This window comes from Mesocricetus auratus, unplaced genomic scaffold (assembly GCF_017639785.1).
Source record: "Mesocricetus auratus isolate SY011 unplaced genomic scaffold, BCM_Maur_2.0 Super-Scaffold_100008, whole genome shotgun sequence".
Lineage (NCBI taxonomy): Eukaryota > Metazoa > Chordata > Mammalia > Rodentia > Cricetidae > Mesocricetus > Mesocricetus auratus.
The window spans coordinates 43,545,088-43,562,041 of NW_024429192.1; the positions used below are offsets into that span (position 1 = coordinate 43,545,088).

The window sequence follows — 16,954 nt, forward strand, 5'->3', positions numbered from 1 at the left end:
GGCCGAAAATTCAAGTCCATAAATGAAACCACCATCACTTCCATGCCCTTGGGTTTCTTTCTTAAACTTATTTTCTGTGTGTAATTCTATAAATTTTTACCCTGAATTCTGTAAGTTTTTACATGCAGGAAACCGAAATATAGTAAGACTCAGTGACATGTGAGTGATGTGGCTTTATTTTGTTGTCTAAAAGAAGGGCAACAGGGAAGGAAGTCACCTATATGAATACCCTCTTCAGCACTAGAGTAAGAAGGAGTACATGTGTGTGGTAAAAGGTTCTAAATTAATTATTTTCAGTTTCCTGTTGCCTGCCTACACCTTGCAAAGTTTTCCTGCACATTGATTTATGTTCTAGTTAGTGAGCTCCATTAAGAGCATAATACTTGCTTTATTATATTTCATGCCAAACAATGTGCTCAATACTTCCTCTTAAATAACAAGAGAAGTGGAGAATCAGTCTGTTTCCCATTCTTTCCATATCTTTTCTAATCACACATCTCACATGCAATACTGAGATGCACCTGAGATACTGAAAAATGTTTTCTACCAAGAGATTTCCCAAGTTAGGAGTAAAAACATTAAAGACATAATATAGGCAGGTGAAATTTTTCTTTATTTTTCAAGAAGCAGGGTTGCTGGGTAACATGAATTCATCAAGGGAACATGAGCCAGGTTGTAAAGTTGAGCTTGCAGCTTCATTATAGTCATCATTTCCAAACTCGGTTCTCAGCCTCCTCATTCTCAGGCCAGTTGGCAGCAGCGTGCAGTGGCCCAGTCCATGACTGAGCACTGGCAGTGGCAAGTATTTCCATTCTGGATATCCCATGATCCACAACCATAGCCACAGGCACAACCAGTGACAGCCATCCCTGCATAGTCATGTGAGACACATACATCAGACAGAGCCTTTACACAACAAGGGATGGAAGGTTTCTAACTGTTCTTTCTTCATAGGAGGCTCATGGGTAGATCTAGGTTTTGCAGGGCAAAAAGTATTTGAATTTCAGAATTCTCTTCAAGCAAATTAAATGCAAAAAGTACTTAAACTGAAGGACTTGAAATGTGGAGTTTCACTGTCTTTCAATAAATGACATTTTCAACCATGTTCTAGTCCCCTGCCTACTAATATAAGGAATAGATTATGACATGGAAAGAAGATTATGAAATAAATTGTTTGTGACTGAACAATCAAGGAATAAGAAGGGCTGGGATGAGGGACATGAATAAAGAAATGACAGGAAGAACAGAACCCCAAAGTCCCTCAGTAACGTCCTTAAGGCAACTGAAAACTAGGAAGGGATTTCTCAGTATCTGGGATTCTGGCTCACCTCCATGGCAATACAAACCTGAGACAGGAGAAGGTGGTATTAGGGAAATGATGGGGGTGGACACATGGGTAATTATTCACAAATTTTCCTTGAGGAGTTACTCACCAGAAGGACAGGAGGCTAGTCTGCCTGAGGCCTTGATACTAGTGCAGGAGAGAGTCTTAGTCACAGGGGAGGGACAGCCATCTGAGTAAGAGAAGAAAAGTGATATTGCCCATGATCTTTCTCACAATTCCCTTTTAAATCCTCTTCTATCTAGGGCATGCCTACTTTCTCCATTAGTGAAGAGTAAGTAGTAAAAAGTAAAGAATACTTACCCCATAAAGTGGCTGTGAAAATTAAACGAACTAAAAACTTAATATTACACCTGTTTCATAATGTGTTCATAAATTACGGGACCCATGCTCCTTTTCTTCATCCTCATCAAGAACACTGGGTTCTTGTCTAAGTGTTCTAAGGGGTAGAGTATGGATGAAAGCCCTGGTCAGGAAGGCAGGGAGGAAGTGAACTAAACAGAGGCAGAGATTACTTAGAGTGCAATATAGGGAATTTTCTGTTTTATGAACAGTAAGCGTGAGCAAGGATTAGGCTATGGCTTCTACTCCTCAGTCATACCTCCACATTTGGTAAGTTCCTTGATTTTTTCCTCCAGTAGAGACTCTAAGCTCACAGTATTCATTGGGACCATCAGCTGGAGAAGGCCGATAAAGATGAGAAGGAAACAAGTTGTAGTCTTCATTCTGTTGAAAAGCAATGTCCTGGGACTGGAAGAAAAGGGAAAAGAAGATGAGATCACTGAACTCTGGCATGGCTGTGAGGGAAAGAAATATTCTGGAGAGAGTAGGGCAGAAGAAGCAGAGGTACCCAGCCTGTAACTGTGTTGGCCATTTAGAGAAGCAGAGAGGGCTCCCCAGATCTGACTGACTCACCAGAAGCTCAGGAGTAGTTCCAGGGTCTGACCAGCTGAGAGGCTTTAGCACACTGTGGATTGCTGACTGGCCACCCTTAATATATACAAGCACACACCAATAGGGTAAACACTTTCAGTACATTTTGACAGCCCGGATGTCTTATATAGTAATTTCCTGTGAATTAAGACACTTGGCTTAAGTAGAAGAGGTGAGGTTCATGAAACTGAGGAAGTAAACACTTTTCACTCGTCTGGGAAAATTGAAACATACAAAACTCACCCATAACCCAAAGTTATGGGAGAAACAATCAACTGTTGACTCTGACCAGCTGAACTGACAAGTGGTGACTCTTGGCCCCATGGTGTTCCTGGAAAACCTTGAAGAGTTCTATAGATGCAGTATCAAATAATTGCAACACATCCTGCTGTGAGCTTTTCAGTGATGTAGCTTCATTCAAGTTGTACCAACACCTGAAATTAACACACACACACACACACACACACACAGAGAGAGAGAGAGAGAGAGAGAGAGAGAGAGAGAGAGAGAGAGAGAGAGAGAGAGAGAGAGAGAAAGATTTCCTAAAAGGAAATCTCGCAAAACACTTCACATCAGAATAGAGACAAAATAGAACCTGCCACTTTGCTGAAGGTATTTGTCAGCTGTAGGAGTTCCCTGGCAGAGATTTTTTGGGTCACTTATGTAAACTGTCATATCATTTACAGATAGTGAAAGTTTGACTTTTTGTTTTCCAAATTGTATCCCTTTGATTTCCTTTTGTTTTCTTATTACTCTAGTTAGAACTTCAAGTACAATATTGAAGAGGTATAGAGAGAAGGGACAGCCTTGTCTTCTTCCTGATTTTAGGGGAATCACATCGAGTTTCTCTCCATTTAGTTTGATGTTGGCTGTTGGTTTGCTGTATATGGCTTTTATTATGTATATGTGCATTCCTGTAATCCCTGATCTATCCAAGACTGTTAACATGAATGAGTATTGGATTTTGACAAAGGCTTTTCCAGCATCTAGTGTGATGATCATGTGATTTTTGTTATTATATGTTGAACCATCCCTGCATCCTTGGGATGAAACCTGCTTGATCATGGTGGATAATTTTTCTTGTGTGTTCTTGGATTTGATTTGCCAGTATTTTGTTGGGTATTTTTGCATCCATGTTCATGAGGTATACTGGTCTGTAGTTCTCTTTCTTAGTTCTGCTTTTGTGTGGTTTGTGTACCAAGGTAATTGTAGCCCCATAAAAAGAATTTAGTAATGACTCTTCTGCTTCTATTGTGTGGAAGAATTTGAGGAGTATTGGTATCAGCTGTTCTCTGAAGTTTTGGTAGAATTCTGCACTGAAACCATCTGGCCCTGGACTTTTATTGGTTGGGAGACTTTTGATGACTGCTTCTATCTCATTAGGACTTATAGGTCTATTTAAATTGCTTATCTCTTCTTTGTTTGCTTTTGGTAAAATTGTCTGTTTCCTTTAAATTTTTGAGTTTTGTGGAGTACAGATTTTCAAAGTATGACCTGAAGAGTCTCTGGATTTCCTCAGTGTCCATTGTTATGTCCCCCTTTTCATTTCTGATTTTGTTAATTTGCATGTTCTCTCTCTGCCTTTTGCTTAGTTTGGATAAAGATTTGTCTTGTCTATCTTGTTGATTTTTTTTCCAAGAACCAACTCTTTGTTATATTGATTCTTTGTATTGTTTCTTTGTTTTTACTTTATTGATTTCAGCCCTCGATTTGATTTGCTTCTTTTTGTTCTAGAACTTTCAACTGTGCTGTTAATTCTCTAGTGTGGCTAGTCTCCAGTTTTTTCATGTGGGCACTTAGTGCTATGAACTTTCCTCTTAGCACTGCTTTCAAAGTGGCCCGAAAGTTTGGATATATTGTGCCTTTATTCTCATTGAATTCTAGGAAGTCTTTTTTATTTCTTCATTGACCCAGGAATGGTGCAATTGCACATTATTCAATTTCCATGAGTTTGTAGGGTTTCTTCAATTTGTGTTGTTGTTGAAATGTAACTTTAAAACATGGTGGTCTGATAAGATATATGGAGTTGTTGCAATTATTTTGTAGTTTTTGATGTTTGCTATGTTGCCAAGTATGTGGTTGTTTTTTGAGAAGAAGGTATATTCTTTTGTGTTTGGATAGAATGTTCTATAGATGTCTGTTAAACCCAATTGTGTCATAGCTTTTATTAGTTCCTTTGTTTCTTTGTTAAGTTTCTGTTTGGTAGTCCTGTCTAGTGGTGAGAGTAGGGTGTTGAAGTCACACACTATACATGGGTGAGGCTTTATGTGTTATTTGAATTTTAGTAATTTTATAAGAACGTGAATGCCTTTGTTTTGGGGGCATAAATGCTCAGAATCGCGACTTCATCTTGGTGGACTTTTCCTGTGATGAGCATGAAATGACCTCCCTCACTCTTTTGATTGATTTTAGTTTAAAGTCTAATTTGTTAGATATTAGGATTGCTATACCAGCTTTTTTCTTGGGTCCATTTGATTGGAAATTCTTTTCCCAACCCTTAACTATGATATAACATCTGTATTTGATGCTGAGGTGTCTTTCTTGTATGCAGCAGAAGGATGGATTCTGTCATCAAATCCATTCTGTTAGCCTGTGTCTTTTTATGGGCAAGTTAAGACCATTAGTATTGAGGGATATTAATGATCATTGATTGCTCATTCTTGTTTGTTTTGGAATTGTTGTTGTTGGTAGAAATAATGGGTGGATTTCCACCCCTTTTTTCTTTTGTCTCTTGGTAAAGTGGAATTGTCTATTGCCTATGTTTTTCTGGTTGTAGTTAACTTCCTTGGGTTGGAGTTTTCCTTCCAGAATTTTCTGTTGGGCTGGGTTAGTGGATATGTATTGTTTAAATTTGGGTATGGAATATTTTGTTTTATCCATCTATAGTGATTGAAAGCTTTGCTGGGTATAGTAGTATGGGCTGGCATCTATGGTATCTTATTGTTGGTAGAATATCTATCCAGGACCTTCTGACTTTCAAATTTTCCATGGAGTAATCAGATGTAATTCTTATAGGTTTGCCTTTACATGTTACTTTCCCTTCTTTTTTTATCATTTTTTATTTTAATTTTAAATAGCTTGTTTAACATGTCAATCCCAGTTCCCTCTCCCTCCCCTCCTCCCGCACTCCCCTTCCCCCCCTCCCTCCCACCCTATTGCCAAATCCTTCCACATAGGGGATATCTAGAGTCTGTCATTTTACTCTTGGTAGGGGCAAGGCACTCCCCTAAGAGTCCAGGCTGAGAGAGCATCTCTCTTTGTGCTATAGGCACATGAAGACAGTTTGTATACCAGGGATAGACACTGATCCACAGCTCTGGGCCCCATAGGTTGCCCAGGCCTTCTCACTAACACTCACATTTGGGGGGGTCCAGATCAGTCCCATGCTGGCCTCCCCACTGTCGGTCTGGGGTCCAAGAGCACTCCCCTGTTCAGATCAGCTGTCTCTGCTGATTTTGCCAGCCCATTCTTTGCCAATTTGCTCATCACTCCTCTCTGTCACTGGGTTCCTTGGGTTCAGTTCAGTGCTTAGTTGTGTGTTTGCCTCTGCTTCCATCAGTCACAGGATGAAGGCTCCCGGATGGTTATAGACATCAAGTTCATTATCAGGAATGGGCATTCGAGGTGGTCCCTCCACTATTGCTTAGCTTGCCAATTGATGTTATCCCTTTAGATCACTCGAGGTCACTCTGGTGCCTGATCTGTATTCGATCCTATGATTCCCTCTTCCCCCTATTGTACCCCCACCCCCTCAACTTCTTGTTCCCCCATGACCAACTCCCTTCCTCTTTACCCCCTCTATTCTTCCCAGGTCCCACTCCCTCCCACCCCTCGCCGTGTTCCCCATCAGAGGATCTTGTCTCCATCCTCTTCTCTTGGGTACTATGCATATATGCATATCTTTTAGGTTCTTTCCTGTTTCCCAGACTCTCTATCTGTGGAAGTGCAGACTGGCACTATCCTGATCCATACCTAGAATCCATATATGAGTGAGTACATACCATGTTTGTCTTTTTGCGACTGGGTTACCTCACTCAGGATGGTTTCTTCCAGTGCTATCCATTTCCCTGCGAATTTCAAGATTCCATTGTTTTTTTCTGCTGAGTAATACTCCATTGTGTAAATGTACCACATTTTCTCTATCCACTCTTCAGTTGAGGGGCATCTAGGTTGCTTCCAGGTTCTGGCTATTACAAACAATGCTGCTATGAACATAGTGGAGCAGATGCCCTTGTTGTATGAACCTGCCTCATTTGGATAAATGCCTAAGAGTGGAATTGCTGGGTCTAGTGGTAGATTAATTCCCATTTTCCTGAGGAATCTCCATACTGATTTCCAAAGAGGCCGTATGAGTCGGCATTCCCACCAGCAGTGGAGGAGTGTTCCTCTCTCTCCACATCCTCTCCAGCATAAATTGTCTTCGGTGTTTTTGATTCTAGCCATTCTGACAGGAGTAAGATGGTATCTCAGAGTTGTTTTGATTTGCATTTCCCTGATGGCTAAGGATGTTGAGCACTTTCTTAAGTGTCTCTTGGCCATTTTAGCCTCCTCTACTGAGAATTCTCTATTTAGCTCTGTACCCCACCTTTCAAGTGGATCCTTTGGTGTTTTGGAGACTTGTTTCTTGAGTTCTTTGTAAATTTTGGAGATTAGCCCTCTGTCAGATGTAGGGTTAGTGAATAGCTTTTCCCATTCTGTGGCCTGCCTTTTTGTCTTTTTGACTGTGTCCTTTGCCTTACAGAAGCTTTTTAGTTTCAGAAGGTCCCATTTGTTAATTGTCGATCTCAGTGCCTGTGCCACTGGTGTTATGTGTAGGAAGTGGTCTCCTGTACCAACTCGTTGAAGAGTATCTCCCACTTTCTCTTCTAAAAGTTTCAGTGTGGCTGGATGTATGTTGAGATCTTTGATCCATTTGGACTTAAGTTTTGTACAAGGCGATAAACATGGATCTATCTGTAGTCTTCTGCATACCAGTACCCAGTTATGCCAGCACCATTTGTTGAAGATGCTTTCTTTTTTCCACTGTACAGTTTTAGCTTCTTTGTCAAAAATCAGGTGTTCATAGGTGTGTGGGTTAAAATTAGGGCTTTCGATTCGGTTCCATTGGTCTACCTGCCTATTTTTGTGCCAATACCAAGCTGTTTTCAGGACTATAGCTCTATAATAGAGCTTGAAGTCAGGTATGGTGATGCCTCCTGAAGTTCCTTTATTGTATAGGGATGTTTTGGCTATCCTGGGCCTTTTGTTTTTCCATATAAAGTTGATTAATGTTCTTTCCAGGTCCTTGAAGAATTGTGATGGAATTTTGATAGGGATTGCAATTTTGGTTTGTCTTTTCATCCATGTCTTGAATTTTGTTTGTTTTTTCTTCTGTCTCTTTAAGTGATTTCTCATTTCCTCTTTGAGGGTCTATCTCATCTTCATAAAGTTGTTTTTAGGGCCATTCTCTTCTGCTTCATCTGTGTTGGGATGTTCAAGTCTTGCTGGTGTGGAGTCCCTAGACTCTGGTGGTATCATATTGATTTTTCTGTTGTTGACTGAGTTCTTATACTATTGTCTTCCCATCCCTTCTTCCAGTAGGTGCAGGTGGGTGTCTCTCCCTCTCCTGGTGGGTACAGGTCTAAGGTTCTCTTCCAGTGGGTTCAAGCAGGTCCAATATTCAGATGGCTCTCCTCTTCCCCTGGGTGGAGGCGGGACTAGCACCTATTCTGGCAGACTCTGAATGGCCTGGTCCCCTGATGGGTTCCCCCATGGGCAGTCCCCAGACTCAGGAAGCTCCCAGCAGGGCACCAGAATGCAGGCCAGAAGCAGGTCCACTTGAACAACCATTTCAAATGGAAGCTGGCTGATCTGAACTGAGACATCTGGGATGTGATCCCAGTATTCCCTGTTGACACCAAGTTTAGCACAAGGCTCCATAATATCTCAATTCCCTATTCCCGGTAGCTGCACTTTTTGGTCACTTTCTCAGTTGTCATTCACTCCACTATTTCATCAATAATTGATAGGTTATATTTAAGCAAACATAGAAAGGACCCAGATCATTTGGGGGAAGTCACTGTTGTTGGCATGGAGCCTAACTTCTTTGTGAATTATGGCCTAGAATCCTAGTACTAGGATTTAAGGACTGAGAAACAAGTTTTTCAAAATATAGAAAAACTGGTGCGTGATAACAAAGCTTGCTTTTGGAAAGATTTTATTTTTATTTTTTAAAATGCAGGTCGAGTTCTAAGCCACTAAACCAGAGTTCAATACAAGAAATTAGGAACTGAGCAAACCCTTGGGGAAAATAAAGTCTAATGTCAATGCAAATGTGGCTAAAGATCTCTCTCTCTCCCTCCCTCCTTCCCTCTCTCCCTCTCTTTCTTCCTCTCTACCTCTACATATGTGAGCAGGTCAAACATAAACTTGAGTTGTCCTCAGGTTCTGTCCACCTTGTTCTCCCACTATGACTTCAGCTTGCCAATTCAGTTGTTATGGCTAGGCAGTAAGTTCAAGGAATTTGCAAATCTATGCCTCCTCAACTCTTGGATTACTAGCATAACTAGTGTGTCTGCATGTTCTATGTGAGTTTTAAATATAAAAGGTATATTCTTTGTGGTTTTTAGCTTTGATACCTATTGCCATAAATAGGAAGGTAGAAAGAGATGATTTTTATTGTTGTTGTTCACTGTATTTAATTTCTTTTAATTATCAACAATCACACTAATATTTATTACTTAAAATTAGTTTGGGAGTCTAAAGTTGACACAAGTATTATATCCTCTTGTGAAGGCTCACAAACTTATAGAACACTCAATACACAAATCACTTGCCTACTTTCTTAACATTGTCATTAGTATTTTAAATTACTTTTTGTTTTGGAATTCTATAAATTTCTAATGCCCCAGTAAGATGCAGTATTGTAATTCTCAGTGACAGTTGAGGAACATGGTGTAATTTTGACATATGTGAGACAGGTGATTGGGAGAGAAGTCACCTTAAAGCTATCACCAGAACTTAAACTGGAAGGAGTACACATACATGCTGAAAAGTTAGAACGTGGTTATTTTAAATTGCCCCCATCTGCCCATACTTTGCAGTCTTCCAAATCTCACTGCTGCAGATGTCTGTTCACATAAAAGCACTTTGTATTTATTGCTATCCAATATAGTTATACTTTTTAATAAAACGGGGGAACAGGAGAATTGCATGGGGTGATCCATTGCTCGCCTTGTTTCATGTCTTTCTGGATCACTCATTTCAAATACAGTGAGGTGTAACCATTCAGATACTACTTCTTGCAACAGACACTACACGCCAGGGTTAATAACATTGAAGACATAAACATAGATGAGTGCAAATCTGTCTTTAATGCTTAAAAAACAGAGTTACTGTGTCATATGAGTTCACTACAGGACAATGAATCAGATTTTCCGGACGGGATGACAATTTCTTTATAGTCATCATTTCAAAACTGGATTTTCAGGTCCTCATTTTCAGGCCAGTTTGCAGCAGCGGGCAGCAGTCCAGTCTATGACTGGGCACAGGCAGTGGCAAACATTTTCATTCTGGACATTCCAAGATCCGCAAGCAAAGCCACAAGAACAACCAGTAGCGGTCATCCCTGCATGGTTGTGTGAGATAAAGACATCAGAGTCCTAGGACCATAAGACATGGAGAATCCCTAACTGTTCTCACTAGGAAGCTCATGCATATATCTAGATTTTGTGGTACATAAAACTATATCAATTTTGAGAGTTATCCTCAAGAAAAAATAATTTAATAGACTTGGAGTTTCACTGTCTTTCATTTGATGGCAAATTTGCCTGTGTGCTGGTTCCTCTTCTACCACTACAAGGGAAGAGAATGGGAAAGAAAAGAGGGACACATTCATGACCACACAATTGAAGTTCAGGTAGACCATCATCTGTGGGCATGAAGGAAGAAGTGACTGAAATAACTGGGTTCACAGAGTCCTTTAGTGGCATCCTAAAGCTAACTGAAAACCAGGAGGGGCTGTCTAGGCACCTGGAACTATGACTCAGCACCATAGCAATACAAATCTGAGTAAAGAAAAGGTGATATTAGGTAATCAATAGGTGGACACAGGGACAGATTATTCCAAATTCTCCTTGAGGAGTTACTCACCAGTAGGACAGGAGGCTAGGGTGCCCATAGCCTTGACACTAGTGCAGGAGAGAGTGTTAGTCACAGGGAACTGATGACCATCTGAGTAAACAGAAAAAATCATATTGCCCATGAGTTTTCTCACAATTCTCTTTTAAGTCCTCCTCTATTTTGGTCATGTCACTGCTTCCATAAGTAGTCCACTCACTAGCTTTAATGATTTAGTTTCCTCATTTGTGAACAGACAATAGTAACAAGTAAGGTATACTTGCCTCATAAGTTGCCTGTGAAAATTCAATGAACTAAAAAAAGCTTAATATTATACATGTTTCATAACGTGTTCATAAATTACAGGACCTAGCCTCATTTCTTCATCCTCATCAAGAACACTGAGTTCTTGTCTATGAGTTCCAAAAGGAAGAGTACTGAAGAAAGCCCTGGTCAGGAAGGCAGGGATGAAGTGTACTGAACAGAGGTTAAATCTTAGAGTAGGATATGAACAGTCAGCATGAGCAAGGATTAGGCTGTGTTTTCTGCTACTCATCTCATACCTTGATTTTTGAGAAGTTCCTTGAGCTTCCCTAGGAGGGAGGCTAAGTTGTCCTGAGTATTCACTGGGACCATCAGTTGAAGAAGGGAGCCGATGATGAGAAGAGAGCAAATTGTTGTCTTCATCCTGTTGAAAGTCAGTATCCCAGGACTGTGACAAAAAGACAAAGATGATGAGAGCACTAAGCTCTGGCATGGCTGTGAGGGAAAGAAATATTCTGGAGAGAGTAGGGCAGAAGCAGCAGAGGTACCCAGCTTGTAACTATGTTGGCCATTTAGAGAAGCAGAGAGGGTTCCCCAGATCTGACTGACTCACCAGAAGCTCAGAAGTAGTTCCAGGCCCTGACCAGCTGAGATGCTTTAACACACTGTGGATTGCTGACTGGCCACCCTTAATATATACAAGCACATCCCAGTGACTTGAAAGCTTTCAGTATGATTGACAGCCTGGTGTCTTGCAAAGCAATTTTATGTAAGTTAAGACACTTGGCTAAAGTAGAAGATGTGAAGTTTGTGATACTGAGCAAGGAAACCCTCTTCACTTGTTTGGAAAAGCTGAAACTTCCAAGATCCACCCACAACACAGTTATGGGAGAAGAAATCAACTGTTGACTCTCATCTTAAGAATTGCCAAGTGGTAAATCTTGTCTATAGGAGGTTTCTGGAAAACCCAGGAGAGAGCTCCATAGATGCAGCATCAAAGAATTTCAACAGATTCTGGTGTGAGCTTTTCAGTGATGGAGCTGCATTCAAGTTGTACCAACTCCTGAAATTCACACAGACACACACACACACACACACACACACACACACAAGAACAGGAGGGAGTGAGGGAGTGAGGGAAGGGAGAGAGAGAGAGAGAGAGAGAGAGAGAGAGAGAGAGAGAGAGAGAGAGAGAGAGAGAGAGAGAGAGAGAGAGAGAGAATGGGGTGGTTTGTATCATAAAAGAGGTCTCACAAAACACATTTGCCACATGAATAGGGACAAGAGAGAACCAAAACTGTCAGGAAAGAGTGGCTTCATGTGTCTACAATAGATGCTGAGACCTTCTCCCACCGGGTATAAGCATAGCTCTTTCTCAGTCACTAGTATGAAGGAACTTTCCTATGGGTGATAAAACATGTAAACCAGGGTGAGTTTTCTTCCCAGAGGAAAAGTCTGGGTAAGGTGTCTGTAAGAAAAATCCAAGTGTGGTTGTTTTACTTTAAGTGTTACAGAGTAAAATACCTGCTCAATAAGTGGAGTGTGCTGTGTGAATTCAGAGGTGCTATGGAGGTAGTCTAAAAATTTAGAGTAAATTTATAGTCCTTAAGAAAAAATAGTAAGCAAAGTGTACTGACAAGCTGTAGTGAGGTTGCCAGACCACTGTAATAAAAAAAGTACATCTACTGTCAAGATGGCTGGTAAGTGGGAATCTTCTTGTGTAAGGGAGAAATTACACAAGGAAAGTAATATATGACTAGTATGTTCTGCATTAGCCTCTGGTTTGGGGGTAAATTTGATAAGTGAGAATGACAAGGAGAAATAGGATTGCCCAGTTCTTACAGCTGGCAGAATGCAAGAGAAAGTATACAAGTTTGTTTTGTGCTAACAATCCATTAATGGTATTCAAACACTTAAAATTCAAGGGAAAAGTAGAACAAGTGAAAAATTGATAAATAAACAAATACATTAAGTGTGATGGTCAATGCCTAGTTCATAGAAAATAGGACCGTGTTTATGGGGAGTTAAAAACACTAAACTAAAAAAAAACTTGTTTTGTAAAGAATCAGAAGACTATTATGGGCATTAATGTCATTTTATATGTCCATTGGTGGGATGGGGTCCATGAGAATTTGGAAAGGTAATATCAGAGCTACCTGATCCTAGACCTACAAATAAACTGATTTATAAAAATGTTAAATCATTCAGGAGGAGATGAGGAAATTAAAAAGCAAATGGTGAGTGTATTCATGTCACCAAAAAAAAGTATAAATACCTAGGGGGAAACTGATAAAAAGGGAAAATACTGTGTTTGTGACTCTTTGAAAGACTTTAAAGTCCAAGCAAGGGCTTAAAGTGAAAGCTGGAGGGAGGGGTATGGGTCTTCCCCACCACAGCCTTGCACAGGAAGGCAATGCCATTGGATGGAAACCACCAAGCTACTGCTCTGACTGGATGGCCAAGAATGCCTGTGATTGAAGGCTGTAGAAGGCAACTGTAGGGCTCTTGCGAAATTATAGAGTCATGGCTATTAAACGTATTTTCTTATATTTATGTGGATATTGAGGCAAAAATTATATTAATTCATGATATTAATTCGACTATCAGACACATTTGTTAAGTTCTTGAGAATATTATGGTTCTGTAAGACACACATGATATTTGAAAAATTTATATTTTAAAATCTCTCCTTACTACTAGTGTGGGAAGTTGATACACAGGATGCTGGAGAAAAGTTTTCATGAATAGTCCCACTAGGCTATGGTTTCTACTAACTATAGTACTGAATGCCAGACAGAATGTTGCTTGAGTAATAATAAGTAGCACATCTATAGTAGGTTCAACCAATACCACAGGGCAGGGTTATATCTTTTATATCTTTCCCTGTAAACCAGGAAGAAAACCTGCAGCTGGGAAGATCATAGGCCCCAATAAGGAAGCTGTTGCTATTCTTTTATTCACTAGATATTGTACCTCTCGCACACTGTCATTTAAATACTGGTTCTTAGAGAAGAAAATTCCTTTTATAATGGATGCTGTGCCACAGAAACTCCTGCCTACTTGTGAAGCCCCTGGCTTAGTGGCCCAATACTTAACCATAGACACTGTCCATAATGCATGAGCAAATGCAACTTGGGAGATTATGTATAAGAGCATAGTTATTACATTGTGCCCAACGTCCTGACCCACGAGAGACTGCTAAGAGACCAGATCCAGTGCAAAAGCAAAGAGTCTTTCTTAAGAGTTATCTCAGGCCTCTCAATCAGTCTGATCCTGCAGTAGAGCAGGGGAGACCCTGAGCAGCAGCAGGTCGAGGCTTTTACAGAGGAAGGCAAAGGGGGTCAGGGAAAATTCAAAGCTGCATGGTTACAGGTTTGGGATTGGCTAAACCTAGGTTTGGGTTATCTGATCTGAGTTAAATGGCTATTTGGGAGTTTAAGGAAGTTACTATAGTCTAGTGGTAGTTACATGGTCTTTATCTTGTCTCAGCAGAAGGACATCTGCAGTTTATAAGTCTTGTGTCTAATTGGCCTTTCCCAGGAGGGTATGTTTTCAGTTTTTCTTGTAACTAGGGTCAAGGTTGGGGACAGCCATTTCCCAGTGATTCAGGGGGTCTGGACCATGCCTCTGTGCAGCCTGTTGGGAATTTTGGCTGCAGTTTTGCTAAGGCCTGGGACTCTTTAGGGAACCAGGTCTCTCAATTGAATATGTGAAATGTAATAAACATGAAAGAAAGGGAAATTATATAAGACATTTTAATATGTTCTTCATGCTATCACTATAATCATGACAATAAAAAATAAGTAAAAATTATTCCATAGTGTCAGCATTTGGACATGTTGGAACTTTCAATCAACTTAATGCATACACTTTAAATCATGGTCACTCAATTTTCAGCACGTGGGAAATTTCTATCTAGTCCTTGTCATATGTAACATAAATGGCCTCTAGTCCAATTCCAAATAAATCCTATATCCCCCTCCTTACATCATGAGTTCAGCCTTCAGCTTATGCTTCTACTGACATCATGGCATTCCAAATTCCCACCATAATTTGCATTAAGTTCTGCTTGCAGTATCCTAAGGGCATCTCTATGTTTCACATGTCATCCTGGTGTCAACATCAGAGCAGTACGTCTTGAAAAGTCCTTGGACCTGATCTAATTTGATGCCAGCACTTCAATGATTACTAACCCAAGACTGAGGTGAACATTGTACTTATGTAAGGTGTCAGATGAGCATCTTGTAGATTGGGAGCTGTTACTATAACCAAGGTCTTTCCATTTCACTGCATTCTCCTTTTTATGAAGCTGTCTAACTACTTTGAGGCTAAATGAAATACAAGAAGTGGATTCAAACATGTTTGTTATTCATTTCAGTAAGTGCATTTTCCATTTCATTTGAGCCCCATAATGTCTCAATTCCCTATTCCTGGATGCTGCAATTTTTAATCTCTTTCTCAGTTCTCTTCACTCCACCATTTCAACAATAATTAATAAGTTATACTTAAGCAAACCTAGAAAGGATCCAGATAATTTAGGAGCATGGTACTTTTGTTGATGGAGCCTGACTTCTTTGTAAAATATGGCATGTATTCCTAGTACAAGGAATTGAGGACTGAGCAACAAGTTTTTCAAAATACAGATAAACTGATGGGTGACAACAATGCTTGCTTTTGGAAAGATTTTTATTTATTTTTTTAAATTTCATGTCAAGTTCTAAGCTTCCACTTACATCAGAAGGACAATATAAGATATTTGGAACTGAACAGACCCTGGGACAAATTAAGTATAAACAAAATGAAGGGAAACTAGTGAGAAAGTTTAATGTCAGTGCAAATGTGGTCTGAGGTTAAATAAGTTAAATACAATATCACTTAAGCAGTAAGGTATCACCATTCAAAGGGAGAGCCACAGCCACCTGAAATATCTCTAGATTATGTCAATTGATAAAAACCCCATTCAGGACAATTGACCCAAGTAAAGTTGATATACAAGCACATAATTATTCACCTCTGACTGTTCCTTTTTTTAATCACCTCTACTGTCTCATATTAATATTAATATCATGATACAAAACATAAGTTACTTCAAATCTCATGCAAAGGAAGCTGTTCCATCTTGAGCTCATCCCCAAGAACAACTTACCTTACCCTGGAGGAAAATGCTCCTCAAAATGCATTCGTTGCTTTAATTCTCTATGTCATCCTCTCTCTCTCTCTCTCTCTCTCTCTCTCTCTCTCTCTCTCTCTCTCTCTCTCTCTCTCTCTCTCTCTCTCTCTCTCTCTCTCTCTCTCTCTGTACCTATACATATGCTGGCACACTGGAGTCAATTCTTGGGATTTTCGTTATGTTCTGTCCACCTTATTCTCTCACTTAGACTGAAGATTTCTTGTTCAGTCACTCTGGCTAGGCAGTAAGTCCAAGGAATATGAACATCTATGTCTCCTTGACTAATGGGTTACAACTATACACTAGCATGTCTGGTTCCTTTATGTGAGTTTTAAATATAAAAAGTGGGTACTTTGTGGTTTTTAAATTTGAGAAGCCTATTGTCATAGTTAAGAAGATGGAAGAAAGATTTTTTTAAAGAAAAGATTTGTATTGTAGTTGCGGTCAATTTATTTAAATATCTTTTAGTTGTCAATAACCACAGCACTATTTACTACTTAAAATTATTTTGATCGTATAAAGTTGACACATGAATTATATCCTCCTGTGACGGCTCAAAATGGAAAGCTCCCAACCTTACAGAGCACTTAATATACACATTCACGTGCCTACTTTCTTTATATTGTGACCAACAATTTAAATAATTTTTTTGCTTTGAAATTCCATAAATTTCTAATGCCCCAGTAAGATACAGTATTGTAATTCTCAGTGACCCATGAGGAACATGGTGTTGTTTTGACATGTCTAAGACAGGTGATTTGGAGAGAAGTAACATTAAAGTCATCACAGGAACTTGAATTGGAAGAAGTACACATACATGGTAAAAAGTTAGAACGTGGTTATTTTAAATTTCTACCATCTGCCCACACTTTGCAGTCTTCCAAATCTCACTGCTGCAGATGTCCGTTCCCATAAATGCATGTTATTCCACTTCTTTGTATTTATTGCCATCCAATATACTTATATTTTTTAATAAAATGGGGGAACAGGAGAATTGCATGGGGAGATCCATTGCTCCCCTTCGTTTCATGTCTTTCTGAATCACTCATCTCAAATACAGCGAGGTGTAACCATTCAGATACTAAAAATGTTTTCTTGCAACAGGCACTGCAAGCCAGGGTTAATAACATTGAAGACATAAACATAGA

At 39.7% G+C, this 16,954-nt stretch overlaps 1 protein-coding gene across 4 annotated transcripts; it reads right to left on the reverse strand.

The window, feature by feature from the left end:
- Positions 1–592: 592 nt before the first annotated feature.
- Positions 593–11,370, reverse strand: LOC101822668 (resistin-like gamma). Of its 4 annotated transcripts, none has more exons than XM_040750734.1 (4): positions 11,250–11,268; positions 1,944–2,092; positions 1,434–1,514; positions 593–869 (listed from the first exon to the last, which is right to left on the reverse strand). In XM_040750734.1, the coding sequence occupies exons 2-4, from the start codon at positions 2,065–2,067 to the stop codon at positions 742–744; spliced, it is 333 nt and encodes a 110-aa protein (XP_040606668.1). In that variant the 5' UTR covers positions 2,068–2,092; positions 11,250–11,268; the 3' UTR covers positions 593–741. The 4 variants fall into 4 exon arrangements, with proteins under 4 accessions (XP_040606668.1, XP_005074830.1, XP_040606669.1 ...); XM_005074773.4 differs by lacking the exon at positions 11,250–11,268 and adding an exon at positions 2,258–2,411; XM_040750735.1 differs by lacking the exons at positions 593–869; positions 1,434–1,514; positions 1,944–2,092 and adding exons at positions 9,609–9,881; positions 10,406–10,486; positions 10,936–11,084 and having other exon boundaries at positions 11,250–11,370.
- Between the last annotated feature and the right edge of the window lie 5,584 nt (positions 11,371–16,954).